The 24,609-nt window shown below is 42.5% G+C and overlaps 1 protein-coding gene across 2 annotated transcripts; it reads left to right on the top strand.

Annotated features, from left to right (window-relative positions):
• The first annotated feature begins 1,219 nt into the window (after positions 1 to 1,219).
• zbtb10 (zinc finger and BTB domain containing 10) lies at positions 1,220 to 22,630 on the top strand. 2 transcript variants are annotated; one of them, XM_031742291.2, is made up of 5 exons: positions 1,220 to 2,152; positions 9,576 to 10,608; positions 14,852 to 14,917; positions 17,209 to 17,384; positions 19,269 to 22,630. In XM_031742291.2, exons 1-5 carry the CDS (start codon positions 1,481 to 1,483, stop codon positions 19,548 to 19,550), a joined length of 2,229 nt encoding a protein of 742 aa, XP_031598151.1. In that variant the 5' UTR covers positions 1,220 to 1,480; the 3' UTR covers positions 19,551 to 22,630. The 2 variants fall into 2 exon arrangements, with proteins under 2 accessions (XP_031598151.1, XP_039461218.1); XM_039605284.1 differs by lacking the exon at positions 14,852 to 14,917.
• Positions 22,631 to 24,609: the final 1,979 nt, after the last annotated feature.

Raw genomic sequence — 24,609 nt, 5'->3', positions numbered from 1 at the left:
ATTTACAGTCAAGTCAACTCAAGATATTTCTAATTTTAAAAATACAGCCAGTCATCACTCTGCTGAGACTGCCACCTGCAAGGCCTGCTGTTCATTTGATGCGAGATGACATACTGCACTTTAGTATGACAGAATCGAAGGAATTTCAGTTATTTTTCCTTTTAGTTCCATTATATTTTTTTATTTTCCAGCTGATAGCTTGTACGAGCTAGATGAATAAACACACACACTAGCCATACAAAAATTTCCTTGTCTTCTTCTTGGGAATTTACCCACTCCTGCGGGATATACAATCCTCCACGTTATTGTCATCCAAACCCGGGTTAATTCCCACTCTTGTTCACACGCTGTGTGTGCAAAGCTCTTAATTGGGAAGCAATGAAACTATACACCAAGCAATGTGACAAACAGAGGGTGAGAAAAGACGCTCAGATGAAAGAGTGCCACCTACTGGATCTCGTTTTGATCACAAGGAGCGGGAGACGAGCAGATATGCGAGAATACAAGGCTGGAGTCTCCAGAGAATGACACCTCGGGTCCAAACGTATTACGTGACTTTATTTCAGATACACGCGTTTCAAAATATATATACAAAATCTCAGTTAACGTTTGTTTTAGGGTTCAACATGCACCAACAAACTCAACAAAGGGGGTCTGGGAAAACCCCCCCACAAATGCAAATATACTTCGAGCACATACAAAATATAAGGCACCATTCTTACACACACCACATAAAGCTCAGGGGTAATATTGTGGTGTTGAATGTCGAATATCGACTTAATATTATTGTAGTGTAAGCAATTGTGTTTGGAATAAATATCTCGGTTAACATGCTTTTATGTATATTTATTTGCCCCACTTCTTCATATTCAAATGCCAACCTTTATTTATTTATTTTTTTTTATAATACATATATTCACTATAATAAAAAGTAAATAAATGAATAATATAAAAAAGACACCCGACAAGTTTTCTACTGCAGACATTCATGAATGTTGGGACACCCCGCCGTGAGGAATGTGATTTGACATTTGCGGTCTAATAAAACAAACAGACATCAGATGAAAAGCATGCGGAAAATGGGTGCTTTTTTTTAAGCACAAAAGACCCCATGCTGATCTACACCCCCCCTCATCATCTTCCTTTAAAAAGCCACCCCCCACCACCACTACCACCAACACGTCCCCTCCCCCCCGCCCCCCCTCTGGACGAGGTGCATTGTGGGGAGGAAAGTCGTTGCCATTCGACCTCTGCGGGGCCTGCGCGGACGCAGCGAGAACCCTGAAATTCATTATGCGTTTAAAACCTTTATTTATTTCCGCATAACCTACATACTCTCACCGGGAGGGCCGAGCGGAGCGCAGAAACGACGACGGTCCATCTCTTTCGGGAAACACATCGGTTATAAACACAGCATTTTAATCGGAGGAGGGGGATACTGTTGAGAAAGTGAAGATTCTAACGTATATTAAGAAAAAAAATGTCCGGTGAGAGAAACCGCAGGTCGCTGGCTTTCCGAGGAGGTGGATTAGCTGGGTTAACGGGTTCCAGTGGTATCGGTGGGGGGAACTGTAACAGCTGGGAGGCCCCGGCCTGTCAAGATCGACATTTTAACGGGAACAGGCCGGATCAAGAGGAGGACAGGGATCTGGGGGCGAAAGGACCGTCGCAGAAGAGAGTGGAGGGCGCTGGATCTGTCAGCGATAGCACGGAACCCGAGGCGGAGGAAGAAGAGGACCCGGAAGGGGGCAGTCGGGCAGCTGGGGACGGCGACGATCGTGTCGACTCGGTGGAAGCGGAGGACGGGTCCGGGGACGGGAAAAGCTGGGTTGCGGGGAACGGTCACAACAACAGCGCCGACGGCCAGGAGACTGCCAGGGGAGGGATCGAGACGGGATCCAGGAAATCTGGGGTAGAGATGAGACCGCAGACGCTGCTTCAGAAACACTCGCTTTTCCACGCTTCGTGGTTGCAAGAATTTCCATGGCTCAAATTTTGCCAGGAGACTGGACTCATGTCCTGCTCCTGGTGTCACAACATTGCCACTAAAAACAGCGACGAGCTCGTCAAAGGCAGTCGCAACTACAAGAGGGCCTTGCTGCTGAGACATCACCTGTCTTCTGAGCACGGGAGAAACGATCCCACCAAACAGGTAACGTTAGCCCAACTCCACGACGCTTTCGTTTAGTTAACTACGTAACGTGAAATACCTGTCACCGTCGGCATACCTTAATGTCATTACCTGTTTCCCTTTTCTGTCGCACGTAATAGAAGTTACTTCAAATTGTAAAGCGCAGCCTGGGAGGAAAATGAGCTTTTACCTAAGCTTCACAATCCCTTCTCCCGGCTAATTAGTTAGCATCGGTGTGCGCTAACGACCACAGCTAATGTCTAGCCTAGCTTCACAGCCGCCCGTGGCTTTACTGTTTAGCCGGAGGTAGGTGACCAGTTGCGGTATTGGAAAGCCCCTGTAGCGAAGCTAAGGGGTGACAGAGTGGAAAAACAGAATCACTTCAAAATATATTGTACTATGCAAGTTACTGTTGTGTGCCCACTCACCGGGCAAGTTAAAGACCTGCTCCAGTTTGACACCTGCTAGCTAATATCGCTACGGAGGCTGTTTGTTGTCAAGTGACCGGACTAATTGCGTGTCACAATTAACTGCTAATCACTGATAACTGACGAAAAGGAATGGATAAATATCGGACAGTGCAGGTGTTGTGGAGCAGTTTGAGATGTTCACCGTACACTGCAGCTAGTCCTTTCACCAGCAGCAGTCTTGATCGCTAGCTTGCTAGAGGTCGCACAATGGCAAGGGCTCGACCCTGGCAGCCTTCGGGGAACCGCACCCCTTACCCAACCCCCCGCCTCTCATGCAGCTCTGCTGCCTCTCTGTCCCGGGTGACCTCTGGCGCATTTCTTCCTCCTCCACCTCCGCCTCCCTTTAGGGAGCTAAATTAGAGGCATTGTGCGAGAATGACCCCCCAAAATCCATAGATGGTGTCACTTGCAGTGCTGGACAAGGAGGGGAGAGTAAATCAGGTTGCCCTGAGCGTGACATCTTGCTTGCCCAGAGGCAGCGTTTGAATTGGTTTGAAAGAGTGAAAATAGATGTCAGTGATAGGATGACACAGCATCACCTGAGCCTGTCATCCATATTTCTGGATTATTGGGCTCTGGCTATAACTTTGGGGCATATCTTATGATTAAAGGCTTATCCTGTTTGCAGAGGACTGAAACCACGGGTCATACTTACAGGAAATGACTCCACTTTATTTAATAGGCACATAAAGAGTGTGTAGTTAGCTAAAGCTCGATGTAGGTATAAAGTTATTGGGTATCCATATCAGTTTCTTGAATGCCTTTTTTAATTCAAAACACTCACATCGTTATTACATGTGAACTCCCTTTATTGATGTCCATGAGATGTTTTTATTGCTTCATCATTTTTTATTGCGGTTTAAGCAACACTTCTACAATACTCTTTTAGTGACCTCATAAAAACAGGGAGGGCAGATTTGTCTGTACAGTTCGGTGTCAAAGGACATTTTTCCCATTAGTCCTACAGTATGGAGGGGGGGCGGGAAGCTCAGTTCCTTTTTAAATTGCCACATCCTACCTCATATTCAGAGAATGGTTTGAGCTGTCACGAGAATTAAGAGCGGGGTGCTATTCGTCTGTGATTTGTGAGTGAAGAGGATTGTACTACTACATTTAGTTCCTTCCTTTGTACACGCAATCACTAATCAGAATGACTTAAAGTGATCCACTAACTTGTACACATCTCTAATTGGCAAGGAGAGCACTAGGAGTGGATTAGGGGCTTGGTGAGGCTTTTCCCTAGCAACAAGGACCCCAGACGCTGTCTTGAGAGGTTTTTCAGGCCATTTCCTGATAGATGGTTAGAGCTGAGTAGATAACGTCCCAATGCTGTATTATTAGAAAAGATTGAATTAAAGCTTAAAGCCTTCTTTCCTTTTTTTTCCGAAGTATTTATCTTTTGTTTTTATGCTTCCTCAACTTGGACTGCCTTTTTAAAGTAAACAAAACAGCAAACACAGTACTGCTGAAATAATAGGCAGCAGTGTAAGTAAGACAGCATTATGAAGCAGTACATTAAAGGGGAACTACGGTGTTATGAGGCAACGTCTTGTTCTATTCACCCATTCCTGATGTTAGTCAGGCCTCTGCTGCATTTGTTAAAGCTAATTCAATTATCTGTAGCACACCAGGGCAGCTGTGGTAAATGTGGGTATCCTTGGAGAAGGGGGCCGTTGTCCTTAATTCTCTAGATGCTGTCTTATGCTCAGATTGTTCCCTGTGCTCACTAGAGAGAAAAAAAAGGGTAAATGGAGGCAAAAGGAGACGAGGTTTTCTGAGATCAGATATGAAGTCACATATGTACGACCAATTTAATTAAATTGAATTCTCAGAAAAGTTTTATTTTTTATGGTAAAAAATGTGCAGCCCATACACTTCTTTTAATACGCATTTAAAGGAGGGCGGCTGAGCGTGTGTTAAACCCACTCTAGATGTTACAGAGTGATAGAGAAAGTTCCTTGTCATGGTCGTGTGCAGAGACTATGTGGCTGGTATTCCTCTTAACATGATAACACAGAGAGATGTGTAATTGTCATATAACAACAGGTTTTCAACAGCTATTCTCTCTTAACTTTCATTTACTTCCTTGGTTTTTGTTTTTGTTGTTGTTGAGTATATGTGACAAATTTAATCCCCATCTCGCCTGTTCACCAGAGACCAGCGCTATATGCCCGAACCAGCTCAGGATACGGTTGTAGTCAGGTCAGATGATGTATGTTGACCCATTTGATTTGATGGCCAAACAAACACTACTGTGTTGGTCTAAATGGGGGTGTAAGATAACATCACTACACTTAATTCTCCAAAAGGGAAATTAAGATATGTTTAGGCTCCTTTTTATATGTAATTTTCATCCTGTCATTTTAGTAAAGACAAACATAGGGCCGCATCATTAATCAAACTTTAATTTCAGTTATAATTTTGGCTTCTAACGATTATTGAAATTGGATTTTTTTTTTTTAAGAGATAAAGATTTTTAAATAAGATAAAGATTGGAGATGAAATGATTATTTCACAGTGTCTCTCTTGTTCTTGTGTTTCAACCCATCAAACTTTCTTTTAGTTTTGTTGCTCCCTAAAAGCCCACTTTCCCTTCCTGCAGGCTGGGACACGTTTAGTTCGGGTCGTATTTCTTTCTCTTTTCATTATTTGTTTAATTTCTGTTGAATTGCAATTAAAGCTGAAGGAAACGCACAGTTAAAATGACAAGATTTAAGTTCCCTGTTTTCCCAAAGTCTTTGAGAAATCATGGGATTCATATTGGCCTGAAATTTTCTGATTTTAATTCTTGCTGTAGTCGAGCAGCCCTAGACAAACACCATATTCATTGTGATTGAGTGTTCCCACAAGGGTAAGGGGTCCAGCCTGGTGCCTAGCAGATAGACTGAGGGGGGGGTTTATTGGGGGATGCAGGTCAGGGGAATGGGTGGGGAGGAGCCGGAGGGAGAATTCTTCTCGTTGAGTCTGTCAGTGACACCCCCGGCTCTTTAGCATTGTTGGGAGGCAGGGACTCGCTTAGTGCAGCCCTCCCACACCTTGGGCCAAATGCACACTGCAGTATTGTTCTAGCATCTGGGGACAGACGGGTTGGGTGAGGAAAGGGGGGGGCTGAGTGAAGGATACACTAGATGCAGGGAGTTTGTGAAAGACTGGTGGAGATGGCCTCGGGGCTGGGCTGGTCATGGGACTGGATAGATGGAGGGTGGTGGGGTATAAGTGAGGGGACAGAGGCAAACATGTGTGCATAAAAGGTAAACAAAAACTGGCTCCAGTGGGTTATTATGTTTCAAGGGGACCTTGTTGTATGACATGATCTGTTGGAGGTGTGTCTGAGTGTTTGCCATGGATCTGCTGGCCTTGGGGGCGTTGTGGTTTGTTTGGGTTTGCGGTTGAGTTTGTTGAAGTATTCTTTTCTACAAGCAGTCAGAGCATCAAGGCTCGGGTTTATGACCATCTTGGTTTGTTTAATCCACCTGTAAATCAGCAGTTATTGGCTGTTCACTGTAAGATTTTGAAGCATTCATGGTTGACCTAGATCAAAGCACCCTCTGGATGCTGTGCTCTCTTTCTGCCTTTTATTCTTCCACCCCTGGCATCTCTGGCTCAAATAAAAACCCAGCCACGTCATGACTGGGGGAGGCTGATATTGTCCCCACATTCTCTTTTGGCTCAAGCTGGTTTTGCCTCCAGCATCTGCTGTGCAGGGTTGATCTGCTGGTTCTCTTAAGCTCCCATCTCACACGTGGCACATCTGGAGAAAGAATGATGCTGCTCATGAAGCCAGTATGGAGCAACTTACCCCGGATAAAAGCTGAGAGGAGTCAGGGTGTTTGGGAGCGGGATGGTTAGTTGCTGCAAATGATAAGCAGTCTGCAAGTTTGTGGGTGTTGGTTTATTTGTAGTATTTGAGATGTATTTGTTTTTATTTATTTATTTTTTTGAGCCTGTTGAGCCCTGAAGTTGTCATTAAGGTTATTTTATTTCATGCTGCTAGGTGGAAAATTGAAAACTCTGGGCAAAAACAAACAAGCATGAGTGTTGACAATCTAAGTTGAAAGCATATCCGACTCGCCTTGTTGCGATCGCTCTCCTGCCTGTCACCACAACGCTATATTAACCCCCCTCCCAACCATAGTACTCAACATGATAACCGTGCCCCTCCACAGGCTTTGATGTGTATATCATGGAATAATTTCTCTCCCTCTCTCCTCATCCTCTTAGCCTCACCCACATGCACCATGGCTCCTTTCTATGCTTGCAAGTGGGAGCTGCTGTGTAATAAGAGAGTGAGTGCCGAGCCTTTTCACAAAGGCCCACAGTGAGTGGACAATAAGCCTCGGGGAGAACACGAGCTATTGTGAAGGCTAAAATGGGGTGACCCAACTCCTTCTCTATCACGCTCGCTTTCTGTCCCCCTCTGCTCGACATTTTCTCCTCCGCCCTTTCCCTCACTGTTCTCTCAAGCTCTGCCTTTTATTCATTTTCTTGGAATATTTATTATCAGCAGATTCTCAGCCTCTTTTCATATAGTTCTTTCAGCTCTGTTTCTACGGTTTTTTGGGTTTTTGTTTTTTTTCCCCCACCAGGATTGTGCAGCGCAGCTCTCTTGTCTCCTAATGTGCTCTATCTGTGCATCCTCCATTTATTTATGTGGTCTGCAAAGTCAACCCCTCCTATCTCTCCCTCATTCTGCCTTTTGTTTTATTCCATCCCATCTCTCTCCCTCCAGCTGTGGCAGAGGATGATAAGCCCCCCTATACTGTGACCAGGCTGCCCTGGACAAGAGCTGCAGTGTGGAGCGAGTAGGGGTGGTGGGTGGGGGCTGGGTGGGGACCTCAGAGAAATGGATTTAATCTGAATTACTCGAGCTGAAACCCCAGCTGTACGTGTAGGCAGCGTGTGTGTTTGTGTGTGCATGTGCACGCGCGCTGGCGAGATGGTGATGGGTGGGGGCAAAAATGCAGGGCTTGAGCAATGTGAATTATTCTGGATTAGGACATCTGCTCTGCAATTCTAAAATGAGCCAGAGATGTATGCCCTGCTTGTGTGCATCATGTGGAAAAACTGACATGCATGTTCTGGGTTTATGATTTTTTTTTTTTTTTTTTAATATATATATAAATATATAAAAAAAATATATACTTTTTTGGGCAGTTTATTTTGTCTGTGAGTATATATGCGTTTACTTCACCCCAGACTGTGTTATGTGATGTTTGTATTAAGCATATGCATGCACATCTGTGTACACACCTCTTTCTCCTGCTCTGTGTTAGTCTGGCTCTTTGCCCTTCAACTCTTTCCAGGTGAGTGGGGTTTGATGCCTTTGCCTGTACCCCTCCCATGCTTGTTTTGGATACTTCTCAGGCCTCCTGGTCTATTTACGGCCTATTTCCTGTTCATCAAGTGGCACATTTTAGCTGTTTAGAAACTAAATACGTGCAAAATGTTGAATCCTGCGAATCTGTAGTAGAAGCTAACTAAAGAATATAAATGGAAAGAAAAAATATTTTAATCAAGGGGGAGAAAAACCCAAAACTAACTCAAGACATTGAGTGTTATTGCAGATTGCATTTTCAAATATGCTCCTAGCACAGTTATGGCTAGCTTCTTAATGGTGCCTCAAACTGTGTCATCAGGACATACAAATGGATAGAGGTCTTAATCCAGAATTATTCTTATCCATGCGAGTGTATATAGGGGTCACTGAAAATACATTTGTTTCATTCTGTGTGTAGTATTAATGCTATGTATTTGTTTTCTTCCCTGTTTGAAACCACAGTCTGTAAAAGATGGATATAGCAACAGTGATCTCACCCGTCAGTTTGTAGATTCTGCTTTTTGATTTTGAAGGCTCTACTTTTGTGTGTTCTTTTTTTTTTTATAGCCATCGCCATCTTTTCTTTCCGAGGCCAGGAGTGACCGTGTTTAGGTGAAAGGGTGGACTGATAAGTTATCAGCTAATGCTACAGTTAGCAAGCTGATTTCAAAGCTTGTGTAGGTATATTGTAGAGACACATATCCTACAACACAAGGGCAGAATTTTGCTTACCAAAACTGAGGCACAGACTTGTTCATTAAGTCATGTTAATTCCCAAAATGACTGCATTGAAAATCTCCAAAAGGAGCAAAGACTAAGAAACTTCAGGAGGCGTAGTGTTAACACCTGGGAGTCATGGTGAATATAACCATGTTTTTAAGCCTTATCAATATGCAATTACAAGATTCATTCCATACATGTCAACATTTTAATACAGGCATTTAATATGTGTCTCTCTCTCGCTGATCCAGTCTTAAGTGGCCATTCAAGGAACTCTATTCTCTATTTGCGTTGTCATTCAGTCCTTGAGTTTGCCGCTTACTTGTAACACAAGATCTGGCAGGAGTTGAATCAGTCAGATATTTGGACTTGATCTGTGCCTGATTGGTCACTAATGCTTAGCTCAGAAACGTGTTAAGTTTTTGTAACGCTTGCTTTAGCTGAACAAACATGCCATCGTGCTCAAATACGGCGTCATGTTCAGGTTTTTGCAGGCATCGTGCCTGGAACCAAAAATACATTGGTACATGGAATAAGATGTGTTACTTTTGTTTGTGGTGGTTGAATCCAGTCATTTCTCGTGTTTATTAATATGTGGTTGTAATTTATGTTTACATTTGCAGCTGTGGAATTTGGTTTAGAAAACAAATTGGCATTAGTGTATTACCTAGCCTTAAAGTACTGCACCTTGCCTTCCGTCATTCCCACCTCCCCGTTAACAGCAGCCTGTCAAACCTGTTTCATCCCCAGGACAGGTGCAACAGTGTCGTTGGGAACCCAGTGGGTGTATTTGTTTTTTGTAAAGACAGGACTTACAGGAAGGGAAAACATTTGTGTACGATTGCATTTATGCTTGCACTTGCAAATTACTTGTGTGGGCACACACATTTTTTTTTACAATACTTTTTTTTTTTTCTTCTTCCTTCTTGCCTAAAAGGAGACACTGAGGCCCTCGGACAACACCAGCCCCTCCACTAACTGCACAGAGGAAGACTACCGCAACAAGCCCAACGAGAACTCCTACTGTTACCAGCTTCTACAGGAGCTGGACAAGCAACGCAAAAGTGGCATCCTCTGTGACGTCAACATTGTCGTCTCGGGCCAGGTGTTCCGCGCGCACAAAAACATCCTGGTCGCAGGCAGCCGCTACTTCAAAACCCTCTACTGTCTGACCAAGAGCGAGACCCAGGACCAGACCACAGTCACGCACCTAGATGTTGCTGCTGTGCAGGGCTTCTCGGTCATCCTCGACTTTCTCTACTCTGGGAATCTGCTGCTCACAAGCCAAAATGCCATTGAGGTGATGTCAGTTGCTAGTTACCTCCAGATGACAGAGGTTGTACATTCTTGTAGGGCTTTCATAAAGGATGCTCTGAATATCAGCATCAAGCAAGAAGCTCCCGATTCCGTGGTGGTGGACTACAACAAGAGGCAGATGGTGGCCAAAGAGGGACAGAGAGGGCTAGACCGTAAGCCAAGTAACTTCTGGGCGACAAGCATCCTGTCAAAGCTATCAATCAAGGCCAGCAGCAATCAAGGGAAGGAGGCAATGGAAGAAGATGACGAAAATGGCCGCGTGAAAGAGGAGACGAGTGATATAGAAGTCACAGTGGTCAGGGGTGAGGGCTGTGCCCTTGTAACCCCCGGAGCCTCTGGTAGCTGGACCCACCAAAACGACAACTCATCTGATTCAGCAGAGACCAATGAAACACGGGCGACGAGTGGCCAGACGCGGGTCTTCGTCTGGAACGAGCCAGCCACAGGCGGCACGGCCGCATCACCCGCAGCAATAAAGCGAGAGGCACCGGATGCTGCAGCTGGAAGTGGACGGAGGAAAAAACAAGCTACAACACGGCGGTTTGTCTACAATTTCCCACCAGAGCCTGAAGAGGGATTCGATGAGGGGATGTTCATCCAGCCTTCAGCCTCCTACCCCAGAGAGGACTTCTCCTCGCTCTCCGAAAATGCTGGTAAGACACACATTTAACACACCTTTTCAACTTTACAACAGTCTTGCTATGAGATGTGAGAATATGTGGATTGTACTTTATAGCTAATGCTAAGTAGTAATTAGCAAAAGACATTTTGTTTCTTGTGTAAGTGTTTATATTCTTCCTTTACACCCCCCCCCCCATCCACACAGTGGAGCCTCAGACCGAGCTCTTGTCCTCCACTGTAAAGCATCCTCGCACTCTTGGTAGTCACATGACACATTAAAACCTTGTATTTAAAGTGAATAATGTAAACGCACCATTTTTTTTGTGCAAATGCAGAATAACGCACTGTGCCTTAGAAGTAATTCCAACCTTGGAAGGAGTCTGTAGCTGCACATTTGTCGGGCAAAAAGGTTTTAAAAATATAGTGAAGATTACTGAGTAGAGCCCTGAAACATGAGTGGTTCAAAAGCAACATTCAGTTGGCTTTATCATCAAGTAACAAACTTTTCCTACTTGCTAACCCAATAAAAGCACAGATTAAACCCAAAGCAGTCCAATCTGTGCTTTTCAAGCATCTAACCTGCCATGAATGGTCAATAATTAAGCCAATCCTGGGCTCAGTCTTCACCAATTAGTCCAGACCATCGGGCTCATAAAAGTTAACAGATGAGAGATCTAGATATGTTAATGTTACCAGGTCTGTCCTTCTAACGCTGAGGTTGTTTTTGTTTCTGTAAGAGACTTTCATGTATTCCATTTTCTTGAAATCTTCTATCTTTTCAGTCTTTTTCTCTTAAACTTAAACTATCTGTTCCTTCATCCACCCTATCCAGTCCGCATACGTTGTAGCACTCTTGGTAATCTCTTCTTAGATCCAGCCTTCTCCATCTCTTGTTGCCATTAAGCATGGCTCTCCATCTAACCATAATGATATCACATATTAAGTGGAGTGGTATGGACAGGGGGAAGAGGATGTGAAGACTGTGTGTAGAAGAAGTAGAGAACTACATTTTATGTACGTGTGGTGTGAGAGAGACAGAAGCCCTTCCTGATGCGGGATAATGAAGAAAGCAGGGGAAGCATTTCTTCCCACAGACCTCCCTAAATGCACTTGAATGCTCTTAGTGCCTCCAAGGCCTCTTTTAAAATGTACGTGTAGCGATGCTGGGTGTTGGCCTAGAGAGAGTTCACTTAAAGCTGTTAGTTTTTTTAACATGTGCGCTCCATGTCTCTGTTCGGTATATACAGCTTTTTCCAAATAAAGAGATGTTTATGGCTTTGTGTAAGATATCAATCACATGAAAAAGGTTTTAAGGCAGCTGTTTACCCCTAAATTATATTTTCTGTCCAACAGTACATTTACCTCAACTACCAGATTTTTAGTTGAGCAGTATGTGCTACGTTTTAAATGTAAATAATGATCGGCTCACCAAAAATTAACCACCTCCTCATCCAGACGCTTAAATCCTTTAACTACTACAGTCAGGAACATTGAACGTCTGTAACTAATAGCCAACCTTTTGTGAAATATCTGTGAGTGGTGGTGTCCAGAGAATTTAAGGCTAAAATGTGCAACACATTATGCTGCTGCTGTTTGATGTTTGAGAGGAGGGCGTTTCACCTCTTTTTAGGTCATAAGAAATGTAGCCCGGTTGTACGCTAAACATGTGATATATCATTCATTTGAGGTTAAATTGTACTGTGTGTGGCATTTCTCCGGTTCCCATTGTCAGTGGAGTGCGTTCTAAGCGGGGGGTTTTTGTGTGTGTGTGTGTGTCTTAGTGTTAGTTCCCATTTTGGTGTAGTGCTACAGAGTGCAGCCTAAGTTGAGTTGCTGAGGGTTTTTTTTTTTTTTTTTTCCTTTTTCTGAAGATTAGAGCTGAGGTTGAAACTACAAAAGTTTTGGCAAAGAATCCTGATCTACATCAGCTGTTTTGAACAAGTCTAAATATGTCATCTCAACGTCCACCTTTGTTGTGGTGTTTGTGTCGCATACAAATGATGTCACGGGACTTTCAGCTGCGTTGCCATAACGACCCCACGCACATTAGGTGGTACTTAATTGTGGTGAAAATCAAGTCGTACTGCCCCGAGTCCGTCGAGCTGATCTGAGTAGGTAATAATGGTAACACAGCTGTAGACTGACCTCTGGGAGCCGTAAAGACAAGTGTGTATTACAGATTATTTGACAGAAACCTCCATATCCCTGTTATTGCTGACTGTTTAATGGGCAAAAAAATAGCTTGTACTATTGTGCAATTTTAAAAAGTGGTTAATAAACAAAGCTGGTGAGTTTTCCTCTGTCTCTGGGGAGGTGACGATGCCAAACCCCCCCCCCCCGAGTATACTTCTCCACTCTGTTGAAGATAACTAACCTTTGTCCTCGTTCTATTTCAGTAGATTTGACTTCCTCGAGTCTTTTTATTTATTTATTTATCTATTTATTTATGTATGTATTTATTTATTTCGAATGTGCTGAAAAATTCATCACATCTCTGGAGCCAGCATTTTGCAAACTATGGTTCTAGTGAGTTATTTTAGACACAGGCAGCAACCACAATGGTAGATATTCTGCATTGGTTTAGATACACTGTTGTCTGATTGAAAGATCCGTACCATTACAATTTTTCACCTCGATTGTCCAGCGCCATTTATGGACAAAAAGTTTCTTGTCAGAGCGGTCGGTTGGTGACGGCATTTCCCACAGTCTAGCCTTGATTAGCCATGTACTGCATACAGTGCTCAATTGTTGTGATTCAGTCTTGATTTGTGTGTCACATGATCTTCTAAATCTACATATACTTGGATAGAAAATACTAGAACAATCACCATTTCTCTCATTGGTGCAAGTACACACCACAAAAACTCTTCTGCTGGCTTAAACTACACAGCTCTCTCGCACTAGCTGCCTTGCATATTTCTCTTTGAGTGAATAGTCATCGAGCAATACTAGCTGTCCCAGTTTCCCACAGTGATGTCACGCTCTTGGCTTTCATTTTGCTTCAGTTTGATCTGTGTAGTCGCGCTCCAAGGATGGAAACATTGTAGCACAAATGGAGGCCTTTTTTTGTTACAATGTTTATTATCCCTTTCAAAAACAGGATCTTTTTGTTTGTCTTCTTCTTGTTGTGCTTTAGATTATTCGTTGCTGCAAACAACTCTTAATTATTCCCCAGATTTTCACAATTAGTCTGGCCTTTAAATTGGGCAGACTGAAATATGTCAGTTTTTTAGCATTCAAGGTAACGTCCCAAACCATTCAAATAGTTAATTATGAGCTGTGAAAGCTCAGAAAAGCAGCAATTAATTCTTGGCAGTGGTTTAGTTGTAGAGACGGCTGATGTTGGAGAGTCAAAGGAAGGTTGGTGTTGAATAGGATAAGAGCAATTGAAAGTGAAGAGTGTTTCAAGGTTATGTTACTCTGCTAGTGCTGCCTGTTCTTCCTACACCAAGCCCACAGCCATTACTCATGGCCAGTAAATTCTTTGGCCAAACAAGACTGTTGGATTGTTTAAAGGGTGGGTGCTGCAAAGGCACAAAGAGCAGGTGAAATGCATTTGCATGCACACTGGTCTCTGTTGTAGCACACCCAAACACACCCACGCATAGAAACAACCCACCGCTGCTCACCCTACCCCCAATCCCTGCGAGGTGCAAAGCCGCCAGGGGCAGTCCCTTCTCTCCATAATCCACTCTAATGCACTGGGGCTGTCCTCACTATTCCAAATATTGACCCAGGGAGAATGGAGACACACTCTCTCACACACACACACACACACACACACACACACACACACACACACACACACACACACACACACACACACACACACACACACACACACACACACACACACAAAGGGGTGTGTCTTTAATGGGCTCTAAGCGCTGATGCTTTAGGAACCGGACATGCACGCACGCACGCACACACACACACACACACACACACAGGTGCTCACACTAGTGCTTACTAAAGCTGAGTGTAAGATGAGCCATGTGAGGGCTCGACTCTGTCATCCTCCAGTTAACCCCCTTCCCGCTGGAGCCTCCTTAACTTGTTGCACTGGTTGGTGGAAAACTCACTGCTTTACATACAGTTGGGGCCTGTGTCTTTGTGTTTGCCTGTGTTGTTCACTGAAACTTCCATTGTTTCATGTGGGGGTGGTTAGTTGTGTACACAAGACTTGTGAGGTGTGCATCCCCCCCCCACCCTCCAGGCTCTCAACCACCTCTCATCTGTCTTTTTCCCTTCTCTTGTCCCTTCCCCCTTTCCCAGAGCTGGCCAATCAGATCCAGTATAGCATCATGCAAGACTTACAGCAAGGGGAGTCCTGGGAGAATGGTAAGATGCCACACTCTAGACTACTGCTAAATTACCAGCTTAGGCAAATTTAGTGACTCTTGTGCAATGCCCATTATTTCAAATGAGTGTGGGAAGTCTATTTAACATGTTTCCTTTTAACAAGTGAGAAGACAAACGATCTGGTTCATTTAGGAACTCCTGTTCAACTGGTTTTAGAAGGTGCAGCTGACCTGTGATCTCTGTGAGGTGCTTTTCCACCAAAAGTTCCTGGAATTTCAAATCAGCTGATGTCCAGGCACTTTCCAAGGGGTAAAAGTTCCTCCACCGAATCGAGACTTTAGTTTCCACAGTACGTGGAAAGCCTGGGGCAAGTTTAAGCAAATTAGACTGACACATGGAAAGCAAGACTGTCTCGTGTAGCTTCTTTCTCTGTAAAAATGGGAAACAACGTTTGGTGTTTAATTTGGTCCTTTGGGCTAATAAAATTAAAGCTATAAACAAAGCTTCTTTGTTTTTAACGGTGTATGTATAACAATGACACAGAGCACAAATGTAAAAAAAAAAAAAAAAAAAAAAAAAAAAAATAGTATTCAACAAGGCGTGAGAGGGGAAGACAAATTTAGACAAGGTTATGTGTTACTTTCAGTCTATTTATAAAGGATATGAAAATGGCCAGTGCTCCGACTCAACAGTACTGTACAGCCAACGGTACAACAAGCTGTAATTGATTTAAGTATATTCTTGAGAACTAGAATAGTTAGTTACCGAACGGTTAGTGTCAGAACACATGCAAAATAACTTGACTTTGTCACATGCATGTAGGAGGGGAGAGTACTGCTTATGGTCATAAATGGCAGGGTGTGTGTGTGTGTGTGTGTCTATATATATATATATATATATATATATATATATATATATATATATATATATATATATATATTTTCTTTCCGTTACTCCCTTTGTAAAGTTGAGACGGATCTTCTGTTTTGATTCTGCTTTGATTTTTTTTAAATTGATGATTAATGATTTAGAGTCAGGTTAGTCAGGTGGCATCAGCTGAAAAGGTGTGATAGGGATTGTTTTTTTTGTTTTTTTAATGTAACCTTAGTGAATGTGACCTTTCACTTAAAATAAAAAAAATCACTGCATTTAAAATGTATTTATTTATTTTTATTAAATGGACACTTTTAGGGCAGTTTGTGAATTTACACAAAATCTGTGAAGCTTAAATTAACAGCGTGTTGCACTTCCCCGAGGTGCTTCTGTGCTGTGTTTAACACACGCACGCAGGCCGAGTGAATACACAGGTGACCTGCTTCTCATCAACCATCGTCCCCTCCTCCCCTTAGCAACCTGCCTTGACGACTCCTCTGTTGTGCGCTCCTTGGCTCAAACAAAAGGATCAGCCCTATTACCCCACTCTCGGCGGAGACAGCCCGTTTGGAGCCTTTTCAAAATCAATACATCGTCTATTTATTTGCAAACCCAGCTGTCCTCGCTGGCTTGTAAACATACCCACAGGGTTAATGAAGAAAATGAGGGTGCAAGGACATCTGCATTATTATTGATTTACACACTGAAATAAAAATAATAAAGAAATAAATAAACATGTTGATACATAGACTTTGTCCTTGAGTGATAAAATGGCCAGGCTTTATTTATGTAGCTTGCTAATCGTGTGTTCTGTATCATTAGGTAGCTCAGTGTCTATGGATTATTCAGATTGCCTTAATGCTTCTAACAAGCTTTTTTAGCGTGTCGCTATCCTTACCATACCGTTGTTCAGTTTATTATTTAATAAAGAGACTAACTGGGTAGCCCACTAACACTTGCCTCCTTGTTTCAATTGCAGTTCCCTGGTAATTGTATTAACCCTACCCCCCCACTCCCCCGACTGAACTACGTGAGCCCAGCAGTAGATCCATAGATCCATGGTGCTGCTTTACATTCATGCCTAACATGGATCTGTCTTTGTATCATCGCCATGGCGTGACCTCAGTCATAAAGTTACCCCGCAGACCAGTCAGCAGCCACAGAGAGGGATTGCGAATCTGCCGCAGTTAGCAGTGTGCGTAGCTTTGCCTAAATTATGTCTGCATTACAGTTTGTGGTTTGTAATGCATTTTAACTCAGTGATTTGATAAACAGGATGTTGGTTGCTGGCACACCCCTCTGTCATCATTCGGTGGAAATGCAGCTTTTATGATAATTGTCTTGCCTCCATCTCATCATTATTGGTTTAAAGGAACTTTCTTTTCCTCGAGTGAAATGTTGTCTCCTGCTGACCTTCCTGTGCATCTGCATGTTTTCTCTTTTTTCTCTCTACGCAGGCGAGTCCTCACACCTAGCCCTCAATAAGCTCAAGTGCCCCCACTGTAACTACATCGCCAAGCACCGTCGCACACTCAAGAGGCATCTGATCATCCACTCAGGTGTACGCTCTTTCAGCTGCGACATCTGCGGCAAGCTGTTCACCCGCCGTGAGCATGTAAAGAGACATTCCCTGGTGAGTTTGCATATGCACTGGATCCTCTCGTGCTACCACGTGACATGCATCCTCCAATTTCTGGCAAACACCACAGCGTTTTGGCCGCCCCCCTCACATCAGTGCACCTCCACCTTGTGTTTTGTGTCTGGTAGCTTTTGCTCAAAGGGAGTGAGTGTAGAAGTAGAAATTTTTGGCTGCATGTCTTACTTTGTAATGGTGGGAGGACTGTAGGGTCAAACACAAAGTGATGCCAAACAAATGGAATTGTGGGATCGTCCCACATTTCCTGCATCTAAAGATAAGGAGGCCAAGTTAATCATTGTCCTGGCATCGTCCCGTTAAAGATGGAGCATAATTACTTTACTCCTTAGTCAGTTGAGAAAGATTATCCCAGTTCCATGTACTGAAAAAAGAAGGGGAAATGTTACTGTGTTCCACTAGTGGTAAAAGCAGTTATTCTGGTGAGCCACTCCTAGTAGCTGGAAAATAAATGCCCAAACCCCACACCCCGGTTTTATCAATCATTAACAACAAAAAAAAAGGATCCAAGTTCAATACTGGTAAAATAAAGGCTGGTATGGCACAATCAGCAAACGTGTTGGTCTGTTTTCCCTTCATCTGGCGTACTGTTTGAGAACCACTGGCTGAGACGAACACTTTGACAGTGAAGGATGTACTTCTGTTTGCTTTCTTGCTTCAAGTCCGATGGGAATATTGATTCTGCTAACATCCCATTAATCACAGTAGATTTTGAGCTACTGCTTACCTCTGCTTAGCGTAGCATAGAAACTGGAAACATGTAAATGTCTAACCTAGATTAGTCTGAAGCCTCCCATCAGCTCCGAGATTACCAGAATATTACTTTGCTTCTGTTCCTTAACGTGGATGGTTCAGCTCCATATTTTATTCATAGCTTTCATTAGAAGAGCTTTGCATGACTCATAATTCAGAAATAATCTGGCTTTTTAACTTGGCCTGGGTGCAGATCCTCAGCTGTATTAGCTTTTCTCCATTCAAAGTGCCCATTATCCTCGATGTTTTCTCGTCAAGTACAGCAAAAGTGATTGAACATTAGTGGCCGAAACTCAGTTTAGAGGCACCGGGCGTGCACGTCTCACTTCATTTTCACAACCTCGGTGTTTTTGATGTGGCCGGTGCTGACCAGACACAAGTTTACAATCGTGTCAGTTTTTACTACCATTTTAATGATCTATCAGTACAGAAGCTCAGAGTAGCAGGTTATACAGAGGGAGATGTTGCAGTAAAGTCTTTACTTCCAGTTTTGACATTTTTTTTTCTCCTCTACCAGCGCTGATGCGGAGGTTTTTGTAAACAGCGCAGAGCTGTAGTGGCATCACTGAACAACATGACCGATGTGTAATGAGCCGCTAAGGCATCAGTCCCAAAGGCCTAAAGATGGGTCAGTGCCCTCCTGGCCGAGAAAAATGTTTCCTCGACCAGTTGGCAAGTGGTTGCTCGAGGTGTATGCCACTGCACCGACAACCTCCTTGCGCTAGCTTTAGTCCAGCTAGCAGCTAGCTGGCAGATTCCTGCAGTTGCGTAGTCTCTATCAAAGACACCAACTCATGAAAAGTGCAGCTCAAACCAGAAACCGAGACCATTCACCTTCAAAGTAAAAGTTATGAAACTTTTGTGTTAAGCCACAACTTTTACTTTGAAGGCGAATGTTGCACTTGTGAACTATGGGAAACCTTGGTTATCTCCTAGCAACAATGGCGATCTCAAGGAGAACGTTAACTTTGGTCATGTTTAATATACTTTTATTGCAACTAAAACTAAAGAAATGTAGAATAAGTCCACGTTAGATTTACCAGTGACCACATCGTTTACACAACAACTAACTGGAATTACTCCATGTCATCGACCCTATCTACCTTCTAGGTTCACAAGAAGGACAAAAAATACAAGTGCATGGTATGCAAGAAGATCTTCATGCTTGCAGCAAGCGTCGGTATCCGCCACGGCTCGCGGCGCTACGGCGTGTGTGCAGACTGCGCCGACTCGCACCAGGCCACTCAGGAGGGCCTGGAGGGCATGGAGTTTCCTCGGGACGAAGACTTTGACGGGGAGGAAGGGGAAGAAGTGGAGGGCGAGGAACCTGCTGAGAACGACCAATCAAATTGGGGCGAGGGCAACGCTGGTGCTGCCCCGGAAGAGGACTAAAAAAAAAAAAATACATTTTTAACAAGCTTGAGAAACAAAAATGAATAACAGTTGATGTTTAATATATATGTATACAGAAATCTAGCTGGTAAACAATCAACTCCAAAGTGCTATCAAACCTTGAGGTTACTTAATTGTGCAAGTATATGACAAAGAGTTGGAATTTTTTTTTTTTTTTTTTTTTTTTTTTTAAGAAAAAAAGCTTTGCGGGAACTCCAAGATGTACAGATTTTATTATTGCTCAAATGTGTCCAACTCTGGGCCCAGCGCCCACAAGAGAACGATTTAATGACGAATAACGTGATGAATCAGGTCTTTGGTGATGTATTTTATTTCCTGTTTTGTTTTTTGTTTTCGGGACGGGTGGGCGGGCAGGAGTCGGGTAGGGTGAAGTAGTTTTTGAGTTGAGTTAGGCCAATCATCTAAACAAAGAAATGTTAATTATTTAATTTATGAAGAGAGGTCTTTATGGTCTTATCAGATTCTATAATTTGTTTTGTTCTATTGTTTCTTTCCTTGTCTGCGAGCAGAGCCGTAGTAAGCCGTCGCTCTCTGCTCCGTCTGAGCGTGTGTTGTAGAAGTACACAGAAGAAGAGCATTACTGTCCACAGGAAGATTTTACCTTGCTCTGTAGATTTTTTTTCTTTTCTTAGATGCGCTAAATATTATTCTTTTCTGTGTTTGATGTTTTTGTTTTGTTTTTTTTCCTTCCCTGCACAAAATCTTGGAACCAAAAAATCTGTTTTGCGACTCTAATGTATTACAGCCATATTTATGATTAATTTAAGAGGGCTGTGATATTGTGCCAAACAGACCGCACACCAAGATTAAGCAGGAAACAAAAACTACTGAATTTAAACAAAAAAAGAGGAAAAAAAAAAAGATGAGAGTGAGAGAAAGATGATGTTAGGTTTGTTGTTAAGCGGGCGGGTGGGGGAAGATGATTTAAAAAACAAATAAAAAGAAAGTACAAGGGGAAATGTTATTGCTAGCTTTACACAAATCACGGCGTCACAGTAACACTTTATTGTTATTATTATTATTATTATTATAATACAAAAGCATTTGAATTTCACTTAAAGCTTGAATTTTGCCAAATGATGAAACGTTTGGTGCTGTAATGCTTGTTGCAGAATACTGGACCTACAGGCTATATATGATGTTTATAATCATAAAGCTTAAACTGACTCAGTTATGCATATGTAATCAGCTTAAACTATAGAAACACTGTTGTGCTACAGCGACTATCAGGTATGCTTTGCCATTGTTTTTAAGCTTTTTTTAAAAGAAATTTTATTTAATGCACACACACGCGCACACACACACACATCCACACATACACGTGCACCATTTTTGTAGAACTACCGGCAGTACTTGCAATTGACATTTTGAGGACCTAAGTGGACATCCATACCCGTTTGTTTATATTTGGTACTGAGGTATAAAGTAAATACAGTATATATCTATATATTTTGGATCACTTGAACGTTGGTTGTGAGGGTGGGGGGGTCGGGGAGGCGTGTAGAAATCATTGTGTGTGATGTTTTTAAGTGTAAAAGAACTCCATTTTTTTTCATACGATAGAGAAATGTCATCGTTTAATTTGATGTCTTTTTTTGTTAAGGTCTGCCAGGTAGAAAACACTTTGTTCCACAAAAAGTGAAGCTCTATGGCGCCTCATAGACATGCACTTACTTTTGCGTTCATTAAATAATTTTCTTTTTATGTTTCTGTGTTTTGGGTTTTTTTGTTTTGTTTTGTTTTTCTCCCCAAAAGCGGGTCTGAATGGAACTGTTCTTTTCTTCCAATGTGCGACTTTTTTTAAAATATTATTATTATTAGTTTTTTTTTTGTTATTTAATATTATATATATATATTGACTCCAAAATGCAATCAAGACTGTTAATTTCTATTTGTCCAACCAAAATTGTTGTTTGTAATTATTGTTGAAATATAATGTATGAGAAAAGCCAGGTGAATACTTGCTTAGTGTAGAAGAAAAAAAAAATCCTTGCTCGTGTCTGTTAATTGTTGAGATTTTTTTTAAAAATGTCTTTAATGCTACAGAATCATTCACTTTACCCTAGAAACAGATTTTAATTTTTGTCCTTTCCACAGATGTTTTTGCTTTCTCCTTTCTTTTTTTTTTTGTTATTATTTCTTTAAGCACATACTTTCTAAAGAAACACGGATTGTTTGCGGGTTAAAACCTTGGAACAGCAGTATCTGTTCGTATGCAGTCGAATATACAGTATAGTACTGAAGTGCTGATGATACAGAAGATGTGTAACTTCCCTTCACACTCAGTGGAAGATGATATATTTTAGAGATATTCATACTCTTCGTGTCACTTTTACCTTCAAATCACTGTGGGAGGGGATATATTACGGATCTATATATATATATATATATATATATATATATATATATATGTTGAGAATATATGAGATAAATATATATATATATATGAAGAATATATTATTTAACTAGTGGATTTACTTAATGGAACATTAACAGTCGGCTACAAAGCTGCTGTGGCGATTTATTTCCGTGAACTTTAACCTTCCGCTTTCTCTCGCGCTCTGTTCACGCCGTGTGCTTGTTCATGACACCATCCTGTTGTCTTGTTTGTTCTTTTGATACTATTTACCATCCTACTGATTTTACTGTAATGAATGAAACTCAAAACTATGATGTATCATTTTAGATTTTATGCTGTATTTGTTATATGGACATTAAAAAAAACACACACACCAAAAAAACACGAAAAAAAACCCGAAAAAAAAAACCAGAGCAAAAACACTACAGATGTAAAGCAGAGGTTTTTTTTCCCCAGCTGTATTTTTTTACGCTGTTGCAAAAGGTTGTATTTTTCAATTTCTCTCGAACTTTAACAGTGATGCAAAACTCGGGCCGCCGCCTCAGTGCCCTCCGAACACAAAGCAGATTCAGGTTACTCTTTTTACGTTTTTATCAAGGGTTTTCAAAGATGGAACTACATTCTCCTTTTTTCTGTCTGAATTGTACTACTGTTCCTCTCTATACTACATTTTAAGAATAAAACTTTGATATTGCTTTAACCTCTTTGTGCGCTTCTCTTTCCTGCAGCGGCGCCTTTCGGTTTTCTGATGATGGCCTCCCAAACCCTTTTACTCTTCGAAGAAATAAACCGAGCTCCATCTGTTCAAAACCCAGAGCGCTGAACAACAAGAGAAACATGCCAAACCAAATCACTTTCTGATTGCTTTACCTTAGTTTTTATGAAGTGAGGGACCGTCTTGCAGTGGGATACATTGGAGTTCTCAGACTTACACCCACGCTCAAATTTAAGCTTAATTTTCATGTTAATGACTACCTCTAAATTAATATTGTGTTTACAAAATCTGTCAATAGAAACAAGCCAAGAGCAAGCTGCACAGCCTCTGTGGTAGATCCTGCTCTCCAGAACCGCACTGTGGCATAATCATGCACACACAGACTGACTCACAAGATGAACGGCATCAGCTACACTAGCACACATACACTCACTACTTCATTAGGTGCAACAGTTGTGCTTTAGGTTTTGTGGCACAGATTCAACAAGGTGCTGGAAACATTTTTTTACTCCAAATTCTGACCCTGCCATCCACATGCTAAAGTAAAAATCGGGACTCATCAGAGGTTTTTCAAGTCTTCTGTTGTCAAACTGTTGCCTCGGTTTTCTGTTCTCACCTGACAGGAGTGGTACCCGATGGTCTTCTGCAGCTGTAGCCCGTCTTCTTCAAGGTTTCTCATGTTGTGCATTCAGAGATGCTCTTCTGGTTGTGATAAGTGCTTATTTGGATTAATGTTGCCTTCCTATCAACTCAAAGCAATCTGACTATTCTCTGACCTCTGGCATCAACAGGGCACTTTCACCCAGAGACATTCTGCTCGCTGGATATTTTCTCTTTTTCAGACTGTTCTCTGTAAACTTCAGAGATGATTGTGTGGGAAAGTCCCCGTAGATCAGCAGTTTCTAAAATACTCTGACCAGCCCGTCTGGCATGGTGACCACGCCAGATTGATGCTCGGTCTGAACTGTAGATTATCGTGACCATGTCTACATGCTTAAATGGTAAATGGCCTGTATTATATATAGTGCTTTACTAGTCCCTAAGGACCCCAAAGCGCTTTACACATCCAGTCATTCACCCATTCACGCACTGATGATGGCAAGCTACATTGTAGCCACAGCCACCCTGGGGCGCACTGACAGAGGCGAGGCTGCCGGACACTGGCGCCACCGGGCCCTCTGACCACCACCAGTAGGCAACGGGTGAAGTGTCTTGCCCAAGGACACAACGACCGAGACTGTCCGAGCCGGGGCTCGAACCGGCAACCTTCCGATTACAAGGCAAACTCCCAACTCTTGAGCCACGATCGCCCCGATTAAGTTGCTGTCATGTGATTGGCTGATTAAATATCCGTGTTCATGAGGAGTTGAATAGATGTAACTAACAAAGTGGCCAGTGAATGTATTTTTAAACATAAGATGAAGACATAATTATTTGGGGAATAACAAATGCATTAAAAGAATAAAAAATAAATAACAAGAACAATGTGGAACCAGGCCCTGGCCTTTAGTGGAGGAGCCAATGACCTCCGGTGCCATGGGTCAGACCACACCCAGCCTTCACGTCAAGCTTTATCTCTGTATTTGTCACAGATGAGATGCCATCATGTTAACAAAAGCTATCCAGAGACCGGTAGAGCCGCCTCTGTGGTAGTTCCCACAGCAGGTGTCACCAGGAACACGTGTGTCACGATGACACCCACACAGAGTCACAAGGCGAACAAACGAAACCAAGCGCATTGTCACAGCTGATAGAAACTGATTAATGGACACTGTGCACCATCTGTGGTGATATTAGTATTGTTATGATCATAGAGGGACAACACATTGGTACACATGGGAGGAAAATACTCCCGGGACTGGGGAAGACCTTCCTTGTTTTAAACATGTTGTGTTTTTCCTTGTGCTGTGCCGGGTTTGTCAGTGTTTCAGATAGCATGCTTCAGCAGTTGAAACTATGAGTTT

This window comes from Oreochromis aureus, linkage group 22 (genome assembly GCF_013358895.1).
Source record: "Oreochromis aureus strain Israel breed Guangdong linkage group 22, ZZ_aureus, whole genome shotgun sequence".
NCBI classification, from domain to species: Eukaryota; Metazoa; Chordata; class Actinopteri; order Cichliformes; family Cichlidae; genus Oreochromis; species Oreochromis aureus.
Note: the sequence above shows the minus strand (reverse complement) of the source record. Positions and strands in the feature narration are given on the sequence as shown.

Excerpts from the sequence above, each read along its gene's own strand:
- zbtb10 (XM_031742291.2), top strand. The coding sequence starts at position 1,481 with ATGTCCGGTGAGAGAAACCGCAGGTCGCTGGCTTTCCGAGGAGGTGGA. Across the intron at positions 2,153-9,575 it reads GAAACGATCCCACCAAACAG|GAGACACTGAGGCCCTCGGA; the intron begins GTAACGTTAGCC and ends CTTGCCTAAAAG. Across the intron at positions 17,385-19,268 it reads ATGTAAAGAGACATTCCCTG|GTTCACAAGAAGGACAAAAA; the intron begins GTGAGTTTGCAT and ends TCTACCTTCTAG.